Source organism: Euwallacea fornicatus, chromosome 3, assembly GCF_040115645.1.
Source record: "Euwallacea fornicatus isolate EFF26 chromosome 3, ASM4011564v1, whole genome shotgun sequence".
Lineage (NCBI taxonomy): Eukaryota > Metazoa > Arthropoda > Insecta > Coleoptera > Curculionidae > Euwallacea > Euwallacea fornicatus.
Window position 1 is genome coordinate 6387474 of NC_089543.1, and position 20627 is coordinate 6408100.

The 20627-nt window shown below is 35.7% G+C and overlaps 3 protein-coding genes across 5 annotated transcripts; 2 read left to right on the forward strand and 1 right to left on the reverse strand.

Annotated features, from left to right (window-relative positions):
- Positions 1-557: 557 nt before the first annotated feature.
- On the forward strand, positions 558-11483 carry fs(1)M3 (female sterile (1) M3). Its single transcript, XM_066302133.1, has 30 exons — positions 558-711; positions 772-883; positions 2504-2694; positions 2745-2950; positions 3004-3139; positions 3193-3355; positions 3581-3684; positions 3780-3978; positions 4039-4205; positions 5235-5327; positions 5487-5700; positions 5761-5963; positions 6065-6230; positions 6281-6496; positions 6556-6815; positions 6869-7107; positions 7172-7266; positions 7335-7484; positions 7536-7717; positions 7905-8094; positions 8250-8566; positions 8622-8939; positions 8994-9219; positions 9276-9487; positions 9668-9848; positions 9917-10226; positions 10283-10520; positions 10586-10735; positions 10840-11041; positions 11105-11483. Exons 1-30 carry the CDS (start codon positions 685-687, stop codon positions 11311-11313), a joined length of 5676 nt encoding a protein of 1891 aa, XP_066158230.1. The 5' UTR covers positions 558-684; the 3' UTR covers positions 11314-11483.
- A 412-nt stretch (positions 11484-11895) lies between these two features.
- On the forward strand, positions 11896-20116 carry LOC136350350 (E3 ubiquitin-protein ligase sina-like). 2 transcript variants are annotated; one of them, XM_066301924.1, is made up of 3 exons: positions 11896-12055; positions 16370-17071; positions 17821-20116. In XM_066301924.1, the coding sequence occupies exons 2-3, from the start codon at positions 16395-16397 to the stop codon at positions 17999-18001; spliced, it is 858 nt and encodes a 285-aa protein (XP_066158021.1). In that variant the 5' UTR covers positions 11896-12055; positions 16370-16394; the 3' UTR covers positions 18002-20116. The 2 variants fall into 2 exon arrangements, with proteins under 2 accessions (XP_066158021.1, XP_066158020.1); XM_066301923.1 differs by lacking the exon at positions 11896-12055 and adding an exon at positions 15489-15729.
- RpIIIC53 (RNA polymerase III subunit C53) lies at positions 13058-15339 on the reverse strand. Of its 2 annotated transcripts, XM_066301922.1 has the most exons (8): positions 15200-15339; positions 14706-14891; positions 14011-14252; positions 13803-13925; positions 13690-13752; positions 13485-13570; positions 13242-13433; positions 13058-13175 (listed from the first exon to the last, which is right to left on the reverse strand). In XM_066301922.1, exons 2-8 carry the CDS (start codon positions 14831-14833, stop codon positions 13062-13064), a joined length of 948 nt encoding a protein of 315 aa, XP_066158019.1. In that variant the 5' UTR covers positions 14834-14891; positions 15200-15339; the 3' UTR covers positions 13058-13061. The 2 variants fall into 2 exon arrangements, with proteins under 2 accessions (XP_066158019.1, XP_066158018.1); XM_066301921.1 differs by lacking the exon at positions 15200-15339 and having other exon boundaries at positions 14706-15147.
- Positions 20117-20627: the final 511 nt, after the last annotated feature.

Here is a 20627-nt window from a genome sequence, read left to right on the forward strand (position 1 = left end):
AAATATGCAGCTTACATCAAATTTCCTCCGTATTAATTCAGTGGCTTCGCTCATTCGCCACTTCATTGCACTAAATCCTTACCATCGCGGGGCAGGAAACAACGTTTTCAGTGGGACTGGATCTAATCATGAATAAATCAAGCACCGGCCCTGCCTAACGGATGGGGAATCTATAGCATGTCAGTATCCGTATATATACGTATATTATGGCCCTCATGTCCACTCTCTGAACAAAAAGACGGGATTATACGGGGTGCTATACCCTTACTGACCACCCACTGGCCGGGATGTGGGAAAATGCTCAATTCCGGTTTAACCCCATCATTTAGCTTAATCAAATTTTTATTTCGATTAAATCGCTTCTAGTTCATTTGCTAAGTGTTTAGCGCTTTTAAAGGTAGTTAAATTGGACATTAAATTGATTATTTAATATCCCTAGTCATTCGTATTCAAGTTAATTGGGTTTTATGAGAATCTGCGTGTCCGTTTGTCCCAGTGAAATTATTTTTGTATGATTTGCGCCAATATCCCTCAAATCACTCAGTATGCCTTCTAAACATAAAAACGTTATTGTTAGTTTGTTGGTTTTTGCCGTTTGTACATCTGTATGATAGTGCCTACCCTAGTGTGATACCTGAAACTCATATCTGGTTTGCTTGCAGTTGGCCGTCTGGTTGGTTTAACATGAATAATCACCTATTTGTTCTAGTGGTATGTCTGGCATTCATTTTTCTATTCATTTAAATAACGAATTCTTGCGATAATTTTAAGTGGATTGGGTCAGTAATATGGACAGTAAGGACAGAAAAAGGACAAAGTTTAGATTTGTACCTCCTTGAACAGTCAGACAATTTAGATAGTCGATTAGCAATGAATGCTGATGGTAAGTTATGTGTTAAATGTAAACCACTCTGTATACAACGTGTAATCTTCAAAAATTATTTGAACTAAATTACCCTGAACTAACCTGAATTTTTTTCCTCACGAGGAATAGTTTCAAAAGACATCCGTCCTGGTATTTCGGCAGCTGGGTAGTGTGGGATTCACCGAAGTGCCCACCCACAAAATACCTCGAGATCAAAGAACCTTCTCCAACTCCTGAACTGGTCCTCAGAGATATATCGTCGGAGTGTTGAGGACTGCGAGCGACTACTATCTATTCTCCTCGTCTTCTGTTAGTCAATTTCGTGCTTTTCTTGTCTCTTATATTATTAAAACATCTACAGTCTCTTTCGGTTACATAATTTTTGTTCACCCTTCATGTAATCGACAGAGCCTTCCTAAGGGCTTCGCGCCTCCCCATGCTCGATTTGTGTCCTTTCAAGTTTCGGGGCAACGCCACTCTTGCGCCTTTCAATCCCTTTGTTTATGCCTTTCTGGCCCCGTATCGTGTTGTCACCAATCCTGATATGTACATCCGACAGAATTTTTTTTCCTCGGCAATGGAAATTGTTCCTACATGTTTGCATTTTCCCCTGAGATGCTTTTCCTTGCGTTATGGCATCAAAAATGTGTACGAGTGTTTGGGCCCTTCCATGGCCCTCCCATGTTCTTTCCTGTCGTGCTTGCCTGAAGAGCCGGTTTGTGATGGAGCAATAGGTCATTGCTTCGACAGGCCTGCGTTCACGAACTCTCCGGTTTCATCCATGGACTATCCACCCTTCTGCCTTCCGCGTCTGTTGCCTCCGTCTCCCCCCTCCGAGGTTTGTTCCCGAACTTGAGGGAGGAAGCAGCCAAAGGACACCACTTCGAGGTGCCGATGAGTTTTTAGCCTCCCAACTAACCCGAACTAACCTTGAGCAACCTGAACTAACTTGAAAAGCAGTGAACCTCACGAAGCCTTGAAAAATCATAATGAAACAGGAAAGTAAAAAAAATATTTTGCAAAACCATTTGCCTGGGAATCACAATACGAAAACACTTTTACACTAGATCCGCCCAAGAAGGTGTGAAGGAGCTGCGAAATTCAGGATTCCAACAGTTCGTGTAAGCACGAAGTAGACTCAACTTCTTCAAACAAAAATAACTGTAATAACTCCATGATTATTGATGACTGTGATTATTAATGATGCCCAATAAGCTATCTGCACAAATTACTAAAACGTAAATAAGAATTATTATCTTTGGAGCACCATGTAGCTACAATAAAAATCACAATAAAGGTCAAAAGCAGGTCCTCTGCAAGATTCCGTCTTTATGTCCTGAATTATGATATCTTTATGCTCATTTGCATGTTTTAATGAGCGAAGTGAGAAATGAAATCGTATATTGTGTCGTGATAAATCACTAGCGTGATTAATAGCATAATAATCATCATTGGAGAGATACAAGCCAATTAAATGTAGATACATCTTGATAGCTCATAAATCCGGAATCATATTATGTAATTCACACTTCATGTTGCTATCTTTTAAAATTTAGTGTTTGACTATTAATAAAGCAGGGATAAAGGCCGGATGAGAAGACCAACGTGATTACATCTTCATCCATATAAATATTACAGAATCCGAAGAGCCCATATTATCAAGTATTCGCCATGAGAACACCCCCGATGATCCACGCATCCATGTCTATACGCTCTTCAACAAAACCTTTATCTCCATAAATGAAGAGGTTTTTCTTGCAACCATGAGACGACTATTGAGCATGGAATTATATTCAACTTTTGAAATCCCCGAGACTGTTTTTTTCAAGGTGTAACGTGAAGTTATTCTAAATAGCAGTGATATAACGGATAATTGTAGGTGTTTGAGTACGAAAAAATGGGTTTTTTGGCTGTCTCCACCCCAAATGAAATTTTGGTTTATACCATCCAAGTAAATGAAACTGTGCCTACCTTCGTGCAGAGCATTTTGGCCCCCAATTCAGCCGAAGGATTATTCTTCACGAACAAAGGTAGTGTGTACTTGATTTCTGGAACAAATGGAACTAGGGATATGGCATCCATCAGGTGAGTAGCCATGGATCGAGCCATCATGACTGTTGACCGCGTATCTCCCTCAGCATCTACAAATGGGTCGGCACTTATTTTGACCGCCTAGATCTGGTCTACACTTCCAGAATCACCGCTTTGGGTAGCTTCGCGCACAAAAATTCTGAAATAGTTATTGCCGGGCAAAGTTCTGATAACTACGAAATGGTTTGAGATCCTGCATCCTTAAGAACCAGTCTAATTGATTTCTGCCCTTGCAGGACAGCTGGTCATCGGTTTACATGTTTAAGCAGGAGAAGTTGAGGAAAATACAACATTTGCGCCTCCGGAATCCTGTCCATATGAACATTTTTCTGCTAAAAAATATTCCTCACGTGTTGATTTATGAAGAAGGACCCAGCCAAAAGCTTTATAAATGGAACGGTAAAAATAGTCTTATCTAGAAACAGTTGACCATTACAGGACACAAAAATTCTGGCCTCGGCAGTAAAAGAGCTTTTACTGCCTCTTAAAACTGTCGTTGAAACGCTCCTCTAAAAAGGCTTTTAAAGAATAACAGAGTGATTTCTGTGGAATTCGAGAGAAGCAACATGTTCTGCTCTACGTTGAACAGCAATTGTTTCGTTAATTTCCTTATGCACATTTCAGGGTACGAACTAGTCCATAAAAACACATTTCATTGGAAAGAAAAAATCGAAGACTCGCTAGTCGTCTATGCAAATTCCACACCATTCATTGTTCATGTTCAAAAGGTGAGGTAAACTGCACGTTTCATGGAAAATTTTTGAATGATTAATTATTTCCTGTGAAAAACGCTGACGTGTGTTCTGACTGCAATTATTTACAGGAGAAATTTGCAATTCTGAAACCGCAAAAAGACACCATTCTTCCGTACAAAACCAAGAGCTATCGAGAGAATTATTCGGTTATATTGGGCATTGACAAAGGAGAAAACGAAAGAGGCAATATCACTTTTATAGCCGGTTTAAACGCAGATAACATAATAAACATCTCTGGGATGAGTCTCGGGGCACATGCTGAAATAGGTAAATTTATTATTTAGATATAGCGCTCGTAAAACAAATTTCAATTTGTCTATTTTATAGAGACAGAACAAGACCAAGCGCTTCGGAGATGCTTTCATAATTTAGAGGAGAAGGTTTACGACCGGAGAACTCGGCTAAATCAAATGAGTAATTATGTTGCTGCAAACCCTACCGAAGAACGGAAGCGAAACCCTCAGAAGAGAGACACTTCAAATGCTACTGAAGAGGTAAAATGTTTTTTCCTTTAATTCCAGAAACTTCATGGAAAAAAAATTACCTCCAGTCTCCAGAAATTCCTCTATTTTTAATTTTATCAAATCGCCACGTGGTTTTCCGGAAATACGTCAAAGAAGAACGACGCTTCCTGTCGAAGAGGCTTTGGAAACAAAACGTTAACGCTTTGGCTGTCAGTACAAACGGCCCCTCCGCGTCTTCTTCCGTTTCGCTCGCGAAAAATCCCAAATTTCCAGTGCATTTATGAAGAAAATTTGGAAAAGTTTATGCGGAGTTAAAGGTTGATTTCATAAATCCGTGACGACCATTCGTGTGAGATTACGTCCTGTTCAAAACAGACAAAAATCTTACTGTTAAAATCCTATTTTCTTTGACGGGACCGGGGAATCGTATCGTTTATGTTCGGGAACACCCCGAAGCTGCACGACCACCGAACAGCATACCTGGAGGAGCTCAAACTGAATCAGTATTGGAAGGAAAAACGGCAGAGGCGGACGTGAGACCGAACAGTGGACATTTTCATCGTAATTTTCACCATTTTCGTAGAATTTGCAAAATTATCTACCGATGCAAATTACAAAGATAAAGAAAGTAAGAAAAAAACTAATAATCCGGCTCAATTGTCAATCCGAATCAATTCGTAACATTTAATCACCTTTCTTAAAATAAAATATAAATCTAAACGAAAACAAAACTATAAACATTGTTGAAAATGTCCCACTACCGTGCAAGACCCCACTGTCTGCCACCATATACATTAAAAATGGTGCGTTTTTGACGATGTGTTTATTAGCATTTTTTTTTTCAAAGTACTATCGCTCCCTAAAGTATTTTCACGACGACATGTTACACCCTGTACAGTAAAATTTCCGAAAACTTAACCGGAATTAACTAATTTTTTCCAAAATTTTAGCACAGTCTATCTCGGATTCAAAGCGTTAGCGGACCTGTGTTTATATAAAGTTTCTGCCTTAGTTTTCATCATTTTTCCTACTGGCCATATAAATGAAAATATATTTCAGGATACAAACAAGGAAGCTAACTTAACTGCCTTAACTAGCCGATTAAATAAACTGAAACTCGTTTTAAATACGGAGGGAAATTCCACTCAACTCGTAAGTCACTTCTATCACATTATAAGCCCCATAATGAATGTCTCAATACTTGCTTATTCATGCTTTTTGCCCTAGGACACATTAGTTTTCAAATTATCGTGTCTACGTCAATAAATAATTAAAATAACCATCAATATACACAAACGTCGAACTTTTTAGGTAGTTAGTGGGCAGGTCATCATCAGGGGCAATATTACTGCCAAAACTATCACAGCAAACAATTTGGTGTTCAATACGACAAATGGGAAGAAGTGGAGCCCAGATTTGTGGCTCCGATCCAAGAAGGAACAGACTATTAAAGGACCTGTGAATATCGAAAGCATCAAAACTAAAGTTTTAGTTACAAACGGGAAAGCTTCAAGGTTGTTCGAGGGTAAACCAGAATTGCCGCAATACCATTCATCATAAGCCAAATTCAATCACCGCATTTTAGATCTTCTTAGAAGTAATGATGAGAGGCAGATAACAGGGCAATTTAAAGTTAAAAACATTATTGTTCCCAAAATCTATGCTCAAAAAATCAATAACATAGATGTCCACCGTATTGTCAAAAAAAACAACTCTGCAAAAATTAAAGGTGTCAAATCGTTTGAGAACGTTTTCGCTAGAAATTCAACAGTTCTTCAACTCAATGGGGTGAGCAAAAATATGAAAACTACGGGGAAATCCAACTTTCATTTATACAATTAGAAAACTGTTTTATTATTACAGTTCAGAAACTGTCATTCTTCCCTTAGGAACCCCTTACAATAGCTCCTGGAGACTTTCGACAAAATATTCAGGACCTGAAATTTGCTAATCATGTCTATATTGAAAACTTGGATACAGAGTATTTGGACGGTATTAAGTGGTCCGAATTCGAAAAGACGGTCTTTGAAATCGGATCAGACAGCTCTATTGAGGGTATCTGATTATATTAAATTGTCTTAAAGGAACCAATAATCTATCTCTAGGTAATTTAACTGTGCCGGAAATTACATTAAATTCACTTGAAACGAAGTTCCTAAACGGCATTCAAGTTAAAGATATTATGACTAAAACCACGGAACAGAATATCACTACAGACATAAAATTTTTCCATATCGATGCTTTTAAGATCGAAAGCGGAACTGTAAATAGAATCAATATTTCCAACAGCGTTTTAATTGATAAAAATGCGACAGTCAAAGGTAGTGAAATAACGATACCTAAATAGATCGAGACATTGCAATATTACAACATTTTGCAGGAAAAGTGAACATTGATCATATTGAAGTTAAAAATAATCTAAAAGTACTCAAAAATGATATCCCCTACACTATAAGAGAGGGCCATGTCTTTGGAACGAATCAATCCGATTTAATACAGAGATACTCAGGAAAGATTATCATTAGAGGAAATCTTTATATCAATGATTTAATAATAAACCCAAATTCTACCATGGATGTTAATGGCAAGGACTATACAACGGATGCCATCAATGGATATTGGACTAAGAATGGCGATCAGGTAAGTCGCAGATTACACATGTGTCCTAGTTTAGATTTACGATATCGTTCCAGGAAATTCCAGTTCATTTGGAAGCTATGGATGGAGTGTCGGTATCTCATCTTAACACAAACTTCATAAACGATGTTCCAATATCGAATTTTGCTGTTAATAACAATGATACTGAGATTAAAAGTCGATTGGTCTTTGAAAATGTCACGGTAAACGGGGACGTTTTGATGAATGATCAGTTTAACAAATCAGTCAATTTGACCAGTTTAATTTCTGAAACAGTGAGAAACGATGGAAAAAGGTATTTGTCGTCAACTTCACTGCAGTTCTTTAGATTCTTTACTGAATACCGTTTATTGTTTCAGATACGTGATTAAAGGCAGGAAGGTATTTCGCAATACGTTAGTAACTAAGATTTTGGAAGATAACGTAAATAAAACGTTGCCACAGAAGTTTTTTGGTAAATATGTCTAAGTTGCATAAGATAATCTAAGGAAGAGTGAAAAGAACACCAATCACTATTTTCAGAAAAAAAATCTTTTCGGTCAATTATCGTTAAAGGAAACTTGAAGGGAAATATTTGGACAGAAACGATAAATAATATGCCAAAGACTGAAAATTTAATTATGTTGAATAGTCCACAAAACTTGAGCAACTTGTCACTGAAAAATGCTTCGGGTACATCACATCCGTATTACTATTATAAATAACTAAATTTCAAACTTTCAGTTGAGAAACTTTACGTCAAAACTATTAACAATTATAATGTTAAGGAATATTTGAAAAAACTAGACGTGATAATAAACACGACTCAACTTAACGCCATAAATGTTAAAGGGCATCTCAGTGTACAGCATGTGGAAAATTTGAATACTATAAATGATCACAATATTCTAAACTTAATTAATCAGGTAGGTAGCTAGTAGATTTTTTACTGGTGTATTCGAAAGGCTTATCGCGCCATATGTTGGCGACAAAGTTTTTTCGGAATATTATTTATATCGCAGCTTACAATTCTGCTGCAATAATGTCGAAAAAAAAGGCCTTGAGATAACAATGTAAAGAAACCACTATTAATATATTTTTCCTAATTTGAAGAGCAATTCCCAAAGAGACACCAAAGCAGATTTAGTGCAAGATATCAAATTTTTTGGAAAAATCCATGTAGACAATCTGGTTGCTGCAACAATAAATAAAATTGATTTCTCTTCATTAACGAAGAGAATACTCCACACGGGTTCTAACCAATCAGTTAGTGGAAGATTCACATTTAATAATCTCAAAACGGGTAAGGAGTGAATCAAAAAGGATAAAATTATTAGATGTTCTTATAAAAATTCTTATGTAAAAATAAACTTATTAATGATGAAAAACAAACTTATCAAGTTATCATTTTTTATTATTTCCAATTATGTTAAGCTGATTAATGTGTAACATTTTTAGAGCATTTAATTACAAAAATGATAAATGAGTTCAATGTTACGAACCTCATTGACGCGTCTTCAAAGAAACCTCAAGTGATTTCTGCTTCGGGAGGAATTACACTGAGAAATACAAATTTGGATGATTCAGTAAAAGCGATTGATATGCATCCTTGCAATATATACGAAGCAATGAATCACATTCGTTCACCACAATCTCAAGAATGGAGAGAAATGGTGATAATAGGAAACGTCACTTTTCTAGATGAAAACTCCGACTTAGCTAAAATTATTAATAAAAGCGTTAAGAAGGGAGAGAACAATGTAATTCTTGCTCCCGTTAGTAACTCAAAATCTGTCCTTTTTTACTAACTTCATAAGTAAATATTTTTAGGTGACAATCAATGGAGACGTTGTGGCACACACAGTCACAATAAAAGATAAACTGAATAAAATTGACTTAGAACACCTAATTGAGGATGCAGTTTTTACTGATTCGGAAGAGGACCAAATTATTACTGGCTATACAAAATTTCAAAACACCATCGGCGCCGAATCACTAACAGTCACTGGAAATTCAGATGTTCTCATTGTTAATGACTTCTTCATCCCAGAACTTCCTAAGAGAATAATCCCTGCTGATGGTGTTAATAACTTGACCATCTTAGGGGAGAAAGTTTTCTTAGCAGGGCTTCAGACTGATAAACTTCTGGTAACTTGTTTCAGTTTTCTAAAAAATCGTTTTCCATTTCTTTCTATTTTTAAGACTGATCGCATAGTAGGAATTAATCCAGACAATATCGTCAGTACAGCCAAACTTCGACCAATTCCCAATGCAGCATTTGATTCTGTGAGAGTAGAAAATAACTTGAATGTAAAGAATATAAATAATTTAAATTTAGATTATGTATTGAAAAACAGATTGTTAACAAATACTACTGAAAAACAAGTTACCAACGCTACATACTACTTCACAGATTTAGAAATTAAAGGTAAGTTGATGTATTTATTATTCCATCTTATCACATAGAAATCCATTTCTACATAGAAAACATCCAAGCTAAAACCGTGAACAAAATTCATTTAGAAAATGTAGTTTTTGATGTCAACAAACAGAAAGTTAAAGCTCCAAAAATTTTTATGGATAATATTACGTTCCTAGGAAACGTTACAGTCAATTATCTGAATAATATTGATGTTGCCGAGTCTTATAACGACTCAGTCTTCCGCAGGGATACAGACGCTATAAATGGAAGTATTGTAAGTAAAACGTTATTTTAATATATGTCTGCAGGATATGAATAGAATAATACACCGTTGGTTTATGTACAATCCTATAAACTCTTGAGCATTAGCACCAGTTGAGAGGTGTGATGACTGGTTGAATTTTTTCCTCTAACTTTTTCTTGACATAATGATTACTAAAATGTGCTGTTTCAGACAATACTAAAATCAGTTAAATTCGAAAATAATATTAACATAAACAAAATTAATGGTTTTCCTCTGGATGAAATCAAGAGAATCATAGACACTAAAGCAGCTAGTGTCGAAGAAGAAAATATTTTCGGTGATATGAGCAAAATAAAGGCTATAATCAAAGATAATATGGCCAGCGTTCAAAGTAAGTCCCAGATCTTCTGCTTACCAAAATCTTTCTCATATTATACGTAATTAAAAAATTATTCCCAGATTTACCAAAAGATTTTATGTATATTCAAAACTCTGAATATCAACGATTGGGAACTTATAATGCAACTGATGCCAGAGAAGCAATGAGCAAGGATTCCTTTACTAAAGACATTATCAGCGAAGAATCCCACGAGAAATGTAATCTACCGCATGGATGTAAATGTTCTGTGCAATATTCGTATGTGATAACACCACAACTTTCTATAATTTCCGTTCTCAAAAAATCTCACCAAAGAGTGTTTAGCTATGAGAATGGTTTCATGTCAGTTCATTTTTCCACAAATAGTATTAGCACCAGCTCAAAATGCAGGTAAGAATGTTCTAACGTTATATGCATTTTAAACGACACTAGAACTACATTTCTAGGGCCAATAATACTGATGACACAAGTGAAACTTCTACTATGATTTGGAATACTTTTAGTATGGAAATGGACAATGGAAGTTTCCAAACGTATCCATCATATTTCAAGGGCTACATTAGTGACGTTAAATTTTTCACTTCTATCAAAGGGGTTACCTACGCCATTGTAGCCAAATATTACGATCCTATTGCTGACACTCATGACCTGAATTGTTCCGTCTTCAAATTTAATGGTGACAGGGTACTACATAAATAAACTATAATTTTACCATTTCTGTCTTAACTCGGCATTTTCATTTCTTTCAGAGAAGTGCTTTAGAAATTCAAAGCATTCCTTCTTATGGAGCGTGGACACTATATCTATTGCCCACTGATCAGGGAGTTGTTCTTGTTATAGGGAACTTAGGAAAACAGCCTTCGACTGAAATATACCGATTTAATGAAACACACGAGAAGGTGAATATTTAGAAATTAATGGAACTGTACGTTTTATACTCTCTTGATCTCTCTATAAGGAGTTCAACAAAAAAAGTATATACATATTTACATCAAATTTTCAGTTTGTACATCTAAGAAGTCTATCATTTGGATATACCAAGATAGAAGGAGTTGTTGTTGAGAAGGACAGCATGATAATATTAGCGAATGCAGAAGAGCCCGTACATATTCTCAAATATCATCCAAAATGGGACAATTATTACTATTACCAAAATTTTGTTCTAGACGAACCGGTTCTTGGTTTGTCGACGTTCTATATGGGAAGTACGTACCCTTTAATTCGATACATTTAAGCTTATCTAAAGATATCATTGTTCTGTTACTCAGGCTTCGGATCTGATGCCTACCTTTGCATTGTGACTGAGGACAACTATAAGATCTACTCATTTCAGTACACGGATGGCTGGATATTAGAATCGCAGGGAATTAAGAGGGGTTTGAAGAATTTAATACCTCTCAATTTAAACGGTCAGTTGTATCTTTTTGCCCATTCAACCAGCAGAGACTCATTACTGCAAGTGGTCACCCATACCTAAGATTTCAAAAAATAATGTGATCGTTAGTGATACTATTGTTTTACATATTTCTTATGTGTTATTAACTTGATTCAATATATATTAGGTAATTTATTTTTAACTGTCAAAATATATATTTATTACACAAATTAGAAATACCCTTATCAACGAATATTATTGTTTATAAATGATTTATTTCTATTATTACACACCACCAGCTATTATTACAACATTTGCCAGGCGACAAATTTTAAAGGACCGAATACTAGAAAACTTCGAAATACTCAAAAATTGTGTTGTGGAAATCTTAATAGAGTGCCTTCATGGGGTATATATATTTTTTAAACATTCGCACGCAAAGTACTTGTTGCTTAATGTAGATATACAGGGTGACACTGAAATTACCGTACAACACTTGAACAAAAATTCCCGAACTATAAATGAGACGTACTATATCATCGCACGTGACTTCCTATCGCTTTCAAGACCGATCAGCTGTACCTTTATAAAGGGCAGGTTGTACCGATATCACTTCGCAGATGAATCAGTCGAATGTTAGCTCGCTGACGAAGAAGACGTGCGTAATGCGTGCTGCAAAAATAATCTGGATAATCAGGTTTTCTTTTGTTTTAAAGACCCTTGAGGTACGCGATTGGTATATTGATGACTTTGTGAATGGAACTAAGTAGCGTTTAGCTACCATTTCGCGAGTGAAAGTGGATGTTGCTGACGAGATTCAGGCTCACGCTTTTGGTGCTCCGGGGTGAGTTCCGATTGTTATTTCGTGTGGTTCATAGTTAAGTTTTATTAACTAAATTAAAAAGACGTAATTAGAATTTGAGTTGGAAGTCGAAATTATTTGCGATTTAGGCCCTTTTCGAAAGTATTTAGGACCATCTTTGGACGTGGCCTAAGAATTATATATATCGCAATTTAAACTGTTTCGAAGATTTATAAAACTTTTTTAGGAATTAATATTGATTTTTTTGTTCTTCGGGTCTTAACTCCGTGCGCGTCTGCTTCAAGTCCAAATTAATTGGAAACGCTTACTGTCCCGAGATGTTTTTTACAGATATTAATATTAAATTCTTATTTTATTATTGTGTAAAACGCGCAAAACAATGTTTTTAATATTGTTTTAACTGAAACGATTAACTACAAGGTATTGTAAATAATTTTTTGTAGAGAAACTATGCCTGGCGAAAATTTTACAAGAGACAAAAAAGTTTCAAAAGAAAGTCATCTTGCGCCAGAAAAAAATTTTTAATCATTCACACAGGAGGTAATAAAAACACATACTTTTATTCACGAACCACGCTTTATTTTTAATATTGCCACGTAGTAAAAAAATCCCGCAGGTGTTAAAGCACGACAATTTATGTATCAGTTGGTAGTTCCAAAATTAATAAAATTCGATAAAAACGCTTAGAAATTATTTTGGAAAACAGACATTAACTTAAAAACTTTGGCACCCTATAGCAATAAAGCAAAGCAATATTTGAGCTAGGTCAGTGTGCCTAAAACGCCTTACTTTTGGTTTAGGAATTTTTCATCAAGCACTGTACAGTCGTTTCAGGAAAAATCATGTACATTTGGAAACGACCTGTATTTAATGGGTTCCACAGAATCTAGTTTGATATCTGGCATTAGCAGTTCCTGTATGGGCCACCCTATACATATTGTTTACAATCCTAACAATTTAAGGGAATGTAATAGTATTTTACTCTCCAATAACAAACTGCCTTAAGTAACATTAAAACGCGCATACATCATGATTCCTTTAATAGAACATTCCAATCTGGATTTAGTACATAGCGATTTTGAATTTTACCTAAAACAACGCTGCTTGGTTGAGGACTTTTGGTATCAATAGCAACAATTTTCTGTAAGTAAAGATAACAAAAATTTAATTAATTGATGTATAAATATACATATATGCTAAAACATACCTCAGGAAAACTTTCCAACTGCGATGCTTCAATTTGATATTTCATACATCCTATAAATACCTCAATTTTCCCAGATCGTCTAAACCTCATTTTCCCTATTTGGCCTTCCAACATGTCACCTAACTTATAATCTCTGCATGTTTGATCCTTTGGATCATCACTTAAGCCCTTTCCAGCAAATGAATCTGGTAGCTGCGATTTTTAAGTTAATTTGTATAACATTTAATACAGAAAAGTACTTACTTTCCATAGTGTTAAATCAGGGTTGTAATCACTAAATTGGTCAGCCTCTTCAAATTGTTGAGGAATTTTTCCTAATTCAATTTTTACTGAAAGAACATTTATATTAGAAATCTTTCAATATATGATGACCAACTTCAATTAATTTTCTCCCATTTTTTTGCATGTATAATACCAAAATTCAAAGAAAAATAATTCAATAACTTACATTTATCTAATTTTAAAGAGTTTTCCGCTTCGCTTTTTGGCTCTAATTTATTTATAGTAAAGACTAAAAAGTAGAAATAAATGTTGTTATTCAATACTCAAAATTTTAGATACCTTTATGCTCTTTGAGATCACTTTCATTCCATAACATAGGAGAAAATGACGAATCATCTTCATCCTCCATTATTAAATTGTCAGCCATTATATCCTCATACACTCTGGCTTCAGTTTTTGAATCTACCTAAATTATTAATTGTGCTTTAATATAATGCCCAATTTCAAAACTTCAATAGTTTGACCCGCCTAACTAATTAATTTTGACCTGCCTGCCAATCGCCTTTTTTGATCTTTGGAACTGGTACTATGTGGTTTATTGTGTCATCTCTACTTGAATATGCCCTTTCCCTCTCACATCGAATCTTTTTCAAAGCATCACTTGCAATTCCTTGGGAGAATATTCCACTAGACTGAATAAACCTTTCTGTTCTAGGCACAATCTTCTTATTATTTCTTCCATCTTTTCTCTGGTTTCCTTTCCACTTGTCTTCACTTTTGATAAATAAGCTACATAACAAGTACATGATTTATATTGGTTTTGTAGACTGTTACTCCTGTTACTTGTTATTTATGATTATGCAAGTCTATAAAATAAACACATAGAATTCTATGCATCCTTGCTTTTCTTGTAAAGATATTTATTGTTTCCATGTGTTTTCCGTTGCCCTCAATTAAACAAATTTTATTTCTTGTTCATTATTTGGATTCCTGCCACTAAAATGAACAGTTAATATTCTGCAATATTCATGGAACATTACTAAATCTCCAATATCTTGGAATCTCCTAATAAAAAGAGTCTTTTTGGCTTGAATTCTATATTCCTTAAAATGTCTTTCTTTTTTTGTATTGAATTCAAAGTGGAACAGGTTGCAAGATCCCAAATAAGTAATAGGGGTAACAGTTTCAAAATAAAGATATAGATGTAAAATCACAATTGAACAGAAAATCAAACCTACTCACTCTTTGCTCTTCTTACTTCGTGCAGCATTCAGATTGGGAGCAAATGTTTTCTTTGGCTTGGTACCTCCTAATGTTAGATCTCTAGGTAATTTTAAGGACTGCAGTCGTCTTTCTGAACCTCTTTCCATCTTTAGAAAGTCTCTTGGGGAAGATGCTACTAGAAATGTGGAATATGGTTTTTCTAACCTTCAAATAGACAATTATTTCTTTCAAGATCAGTTAAAATGGCAATTTAATAGCAAACTTAAAAATGAATTTACAAAAGAAAGTAAGTTATTTTGAACTATAATAAATATTAAATATTTAATAATAAATGAGTAATTGGCATGAAAAGGGAATGGAATGTTAATTTATTGGTTATGTTGGGAGGTGACCAGAAGTGTTTTCTTTTTTTCTGTGTATCGATGACCTCGTGTCTCCGTAACAGGGCGTTCGGCCAAATCACCATTTCACATTAAATATGGCCGAAGAGGACTGCTCGGGTCTTAACGTACCTACAACCACTGAGCGTTCAATTGAGAAGGACTGATTAACACCACTTAAAACGTTTCGGTTCCACTAACGAACAACACGAGAAGCTCTTCCGCATGACCATGGATATAACCAGTCTCGTAGCAAAACACAACTTGCAAAAATCATTTTGCAACTCTACAAAAACTTAGGTTAGGAGCGCCTCTTTCAATCACTGAGAGCCAAATTACAACGTTGCCATTCTGCTTTCAGTGCACAATCGTGGCAAGCCTAATACATGAATATCTTTGTACATGTACATGCGCACAGTCCAAATAAATTTATGGAGACAAATGACAAACGTAGTGTTTTTCTATGGTTAAACATTACAAAAGAGATTTTTTTCTGCCCATTAAACTGTTTTTATAGACTTTTTACATAGTTTTTACTCAATTATGACGAACAAGAACAACTTCTCTAGGCCGTACGCGTTGTTACAATACCTCTTTACTTATATTTAAGATTACAGACATATCGTTCCATTACCTAATTTTATTTTTATTAGAGCAATTAGGTAAGTATACTTCCAAGTTTTTTCTGGTTTGTCCTGAAACTACCACTTCTATTTGGGGTGTATATAGTGCTTAGATTATCGCTGACATACTTACCCACTGATTGCACTATAGATTTTAAATAGTACAGAATCACAATTTGGGCATATATAACACAACCTATGGCCTATTCAATTTAATACAAATTCCCCAATTGTTGCACTTGCATTGTAAATAGAAGACAATCGCGTTTTAATTTTGTTTATTACTGTCCGTACGTGTTAATACATGTTAATAGATGTTAGTACATATAAACACAATGATTGATTTATAAGGAATGTATTAGTAATCATGCAAGAACTTAAAGAACTCATTAATTTAATTAGCTGGGGTTACAACAAAGTTATTACTGTAGGTGTAAATTTGGTCTTATTAGTTCAAATTTCGTGTCAATTTAAGTTAAGAAAAGGCAACATAATTGTTTATGAAATCTCGGTCTAATTCCAATCCTCATTTTATCAAATTTAATTGTCTTTTTAAAGAGGAATTGGGCAAGGCCTTTCCCCAAAGATGATTAATAAAGGAACTAAACTTGATAAAATGCCAATCAAAGTGGAATTGAGATTCCAAGAACTCACCCTCTGTTCACATTTTAACATTTAGTTTTAGAGACAGTAAGCAACCAGAAATGGCTGCACAAAAGCGCCGAGGAATTAGTAGCGCTGACAGTTCCTCTGGGGGCTCAGCTACACAATTATCTGCCTTAGGATCAGCCCCAGGTACTTTAACTGATGAACTGGCTGCCTTGTTTGAATGCCCAGTATGTTTCGAAATTGTATTGCCACCTATTATGCAATGTCAAGTTGGTCACTTGGTGTGCGCCAGCTGCCGACCGAAATTGTCCTGTTGCCCTACATGCCGAGGAACACTTGGAAATATCAGAAATCTGGCAATGGAGAAAGTAGCAAATAATTTAATGTTTCCATGCAAGCACAAGTCCACTGGGTGCCGCATGTCTTTGGGTCTTAATGAAAAGGCAGAACATGAAGAAATATGTGAATTTCGTCCCTACAGTTGTCCATGTCCAGGTGCTTCTTGCTCCTGGCAAGGGCAACTTGACAAAGTGATGGTTCACCTCCAACATTCCCACAAAAATATTACCACACTTAATGGAGAAGACATAGTGTTCCTTGCAACAGAAATTAATCTTGCTGGAGCTGTAGACTGGGTTATGATGCAGAGCTGTTTTGGGCACCACTTTATGCTGGTTCTAGAGAAGCAGGAAAAGACTGATGGGCATACACAATTTTTTGCAATTGTACAACTAATCGGATCTAGAAAACAAGCGGAACGGTTCGCCTACCGGTAAGTTCTTTGCTCGTAGTTTAACTCCGAAGTTGACGGACAATATCTGCGAAAAATATTACTTATAGGTGCTATTTGCTTTTATAAGGTGTGGTCAAAATTAGGGTCTATTTCATGTTGGCATCCATGATTGTAGCTCTAGATTTCGGAATGCATGTGTTGCTGCGTTCTCAATTTAAAACTCTACGAAGAACTTTTGCAGTGTCTTATTTCGTATTTTTCGAACGGTTTTAAGAAGGTAGATATAGTGACGGTTGTTTTGACGAAATGGCGAATGTGCCTCTAAGAGCACGAAAGAACTGCCCATAGTTATATTAATCCAAGCGAGAAATTCGATTAATCCCAGAATGATAAATGTTACTTACCCGAGTTATAAGTTCTTTTATTACGTTGTACCTAAATGAAGTTTCACGAATACGACGTTCATCGCATCGTTCTTTCTGTGGTAATAAAAAAAACATGTAATTCGTTAATCACTTGGATAATTTCTGAAATTGTCGCATACCCTCGTCTAGGACGAATTCTTCTCGGAATGTTAGGAATATTTGGAATTATGTAGCAGCTTAATTTCAATCATTTTAATGTAAAAGTGATATGTTATCTATTCGTTTAATGCGCGCTTCTGTGCGATACCAGTCACATATTGATATTCTAGATATTTAAATACCCTGCTCCGCTTCGGCTGTAATGATATTCAGTATATGTTTGTGAAAGCACGAAGTACCAGGGAATTTTCCTTTTCTTTTCAGCCTGGAGTTGAATAGCAATAGACGACGACTGATTTGGGAAGATATGCCCCGTTCAAGCCAGGAAGGAGTCGCTTCTGCTATAATGGGTTCGAACTGTTTGGTATTTGATAATTCTATCGCCCAGCATTTTGCCGATAATGGAAATTTAGGCATAAACGTTACCATTTCTCTGGTTTGCTAAGATTTTAAACCATTTTCCAAAATTTTTATAGTTAATTTTTTGTCTATTTTTCGTCTGGATTGACTGCAATTGCAGTTTTCATTAATATTTTGTAAATAATTTATGGAGTCAGAAGGAATAGTTTTGTTCGATTTTTCGAAGCGGGCTTGCTAGGTTTCATATGCCGGAATATTTTTAAATAGTTTAACAGGGGGTCCGTTTAGTTATGGGATATATTTGCAAGATGAGTACAATTTACACCTCAGGCATTATACCAAATGCGTACTGGAGGAGAAGGGTGGTCAGAAACAGTAAATTCAATCACACACGCTGTGCGTGCCGTTTACGTGACAATATTAAATGTTTCTTTCCTGGGGGTTTGGGGGGATATGATAACTTCCTCTAAGCTTAACATCTGCCGAGTCGCATAAGGAATGTAAACATAAGCAGTTCGGTCATAAAACGACGCCATAATAAAGAAATATACAGGGTCTTCCCGAAAGGTTGTGCCCAACTTAAATAAGTTTTAGGGGACATTGTGGTGAAGAATTTTTTACATAGAAACCCTCCGTCAAAAATGAGTCATTTTTCCATTTCCATGTTCTGCCGGTGCACCATCGAGACCGTTGACTTTGTATGGGAAGACAAAAAAGCTGTTTATTTTATTGGTTTTTATTCTGTTTACTTAGGTTGAACATCGAAGTCTTTTAAACAAAAATTATTCTGGAACCCAAACGATTCATTTTTGACTAGCGGTTTCCGTGCAAAAATTGTTCGTCGCAATGTCAATAATTTTGGTACGACCATTAAGCAACATTCTGAATATTGAAATTGTATAGTGCAAGTGTGGCAAAGTGAGATCAAGCGCTTTCTGGATCTTAACGGTTATCCCAACTAAGGTTTTGTGATATAGGTATTTGTACAGTAATACATAGACCCCCATTACTGTAGATCTGTTCAATTTATTTATTACTATTATTTAGCTGATTTAATTGTTTAACTCTCGTTGTGTTAGTTTTATATTAATAATAGGATTTCTCAATTTCATCATACTGATTGCGTTACTATCATATTTCGTTAAACAAGTGACTGTTCCTTACATGGACCTATTCTAGCGTTCAGCCTAATTCACAGACATTCCGCCTTTACAGTGACTTCCAAAATACTTGCTTATTAATTTCTATGAAATGTGAATTAGGCTGAATTATACATCACGCGTTCATTGCTTCACGTGTATTATTATACTTACGTTGCAGTGAAGATTAATAAAGAGTTCATTCACTTCTGCGTATTCATTGCCAATGGTCATTCAGCAATCGATATATCAATTAACTATTGTTAAACTGGTGTTACTAAACCCCACAACTTTGAAAATTGGCACTTTGGGGAGGTACGAGTGTTAGCGTAGGATAAATATTACATTGTGATGTGTGTGTAACAGCAAAAAGGCTTGCGCCATATTTTCGTACATGTTAATTGTGTTAACTTTAATGTTGAGCATAGTCAGGAAATACTCTAAGGATAATAGTTCACGTCTGTAGTAAAATAACATGCGGCGTACGCTTGCATACATTGCTCAAATTGCAACATTTGCCTCCTCCTCCTCCCCCTATTATTGTCGTACCTCTTACTGCGGTTTCTATTTTGCTTTATGGATGAATGAAATTAACGGTATTTAGAATTCCCGTGATCCAGAACGGGCAAAAATTAATGATGATCTCGGACAAAGAGGCGCAACAAATTCACGGAGGAACAAAGAGTTTATACCGGGGTGCTCACTAACTGTTTAAAGTTCAAATTTGCAACGTGGTCAAATATGTAGATCTTTCAGCAGATGCCAACTTTTTTTTTAACGAAGCGAGAATATTACATTTTTAATTTAATTGATTATAGATATTGCGCAACGGCTCGGAATTGGCAGATATTTTGACAAAAAGTTTACGTAGACTTAAGCAGCTTTATATAGTTGAGTTTACTGTCTTTGTTATAATGATTTGAACTAGTGGGGGTGTTGGATTTATATCTACGTGATTGTTTTTATTGATAAACTGAACCGACAAGCCTGTAAACCAGAGTTTATTTTTAGTTTAAATAAATACAACCTTCTTGCCCACAGAATTTGGCAAAAATCACTAATATTGTCTGGTTATTTGCTACAATCTGCAATTATCAACGTTGCGCCTTTCCTCGTTTAGCGAAGCGTGTAAAAAATACCGTTACACGCAAAAATGCACTTTGCATGCAAAAAGCGCTTTTTGCACGCAGACGCCCACATGATCTTGTATTGTTGACAGTTTCCAATCCGCCATTTTCAGTATTGTTGTTATAATCTTATTCCGCCCTGTCACAGATGGCAGCACAAGTGAGATTCGGCCCTACAGCTCGCCGCGTTTCACTTATCTATACCGTTTCGCTTCAAACGCATCGTCTAAAGTTTCGTAGACCTAAGAGTCATGCAGAACGAGCCGATCGAGAAACGGAACGACAAGTAACCTGGATACGAGTGGTGATCGTTAAGAAACCCTTAAACAGGCCTTGAAATGTCGAAGGCATGTCTGGGATCTATCTATGAATCAGATGTTTGATGGTAAACAATAAATGACTTAATCCACGCCCTACGTTTATAATTTACCACATGCCGATCGAG

Excerpts from the sequence above, each read along its gene's own strand:
- RpIIIC53 (XM_066301922.1), bottom strand. The coding sequence starts at position 14,833 with ATGGAAAGAGGTTCAGAAAGACGACTGCAGTCCTTAAAATTACCTAGA. Across the intron at positions 14,253-14,705 it reads CGAAGTAAGAAGAGCAAAGA|CTTATTTATCAAAAGTGAAG; the intron begins GTGAGTAGGTTT and ends CTTGTTATGTAG. Across the intron at positions 13,176-13,241 it reads AGTTGGAAAGTTTTCCTGAG|AAAATTGTTGCTATTGATAC; the intron begins GTATGTTTTAGC and ends CTTTACTTACAG.
- LOC136350350 (XM_066301924.1), top strand. The coding sequence starts at position 16,395 with ATGGCTGCACAAAAGCGCCGAGGAATTAGTAGCGCTGACAGTTCCTCT. Across the intron at positions 17,072-17,820 it reads GCGGAACGGTTCGCCTACCG|CCTGGAGTTGAATAGCAATA; the intron begins GTAAGTTCTTTG and ends TTTTCTTTTCAG.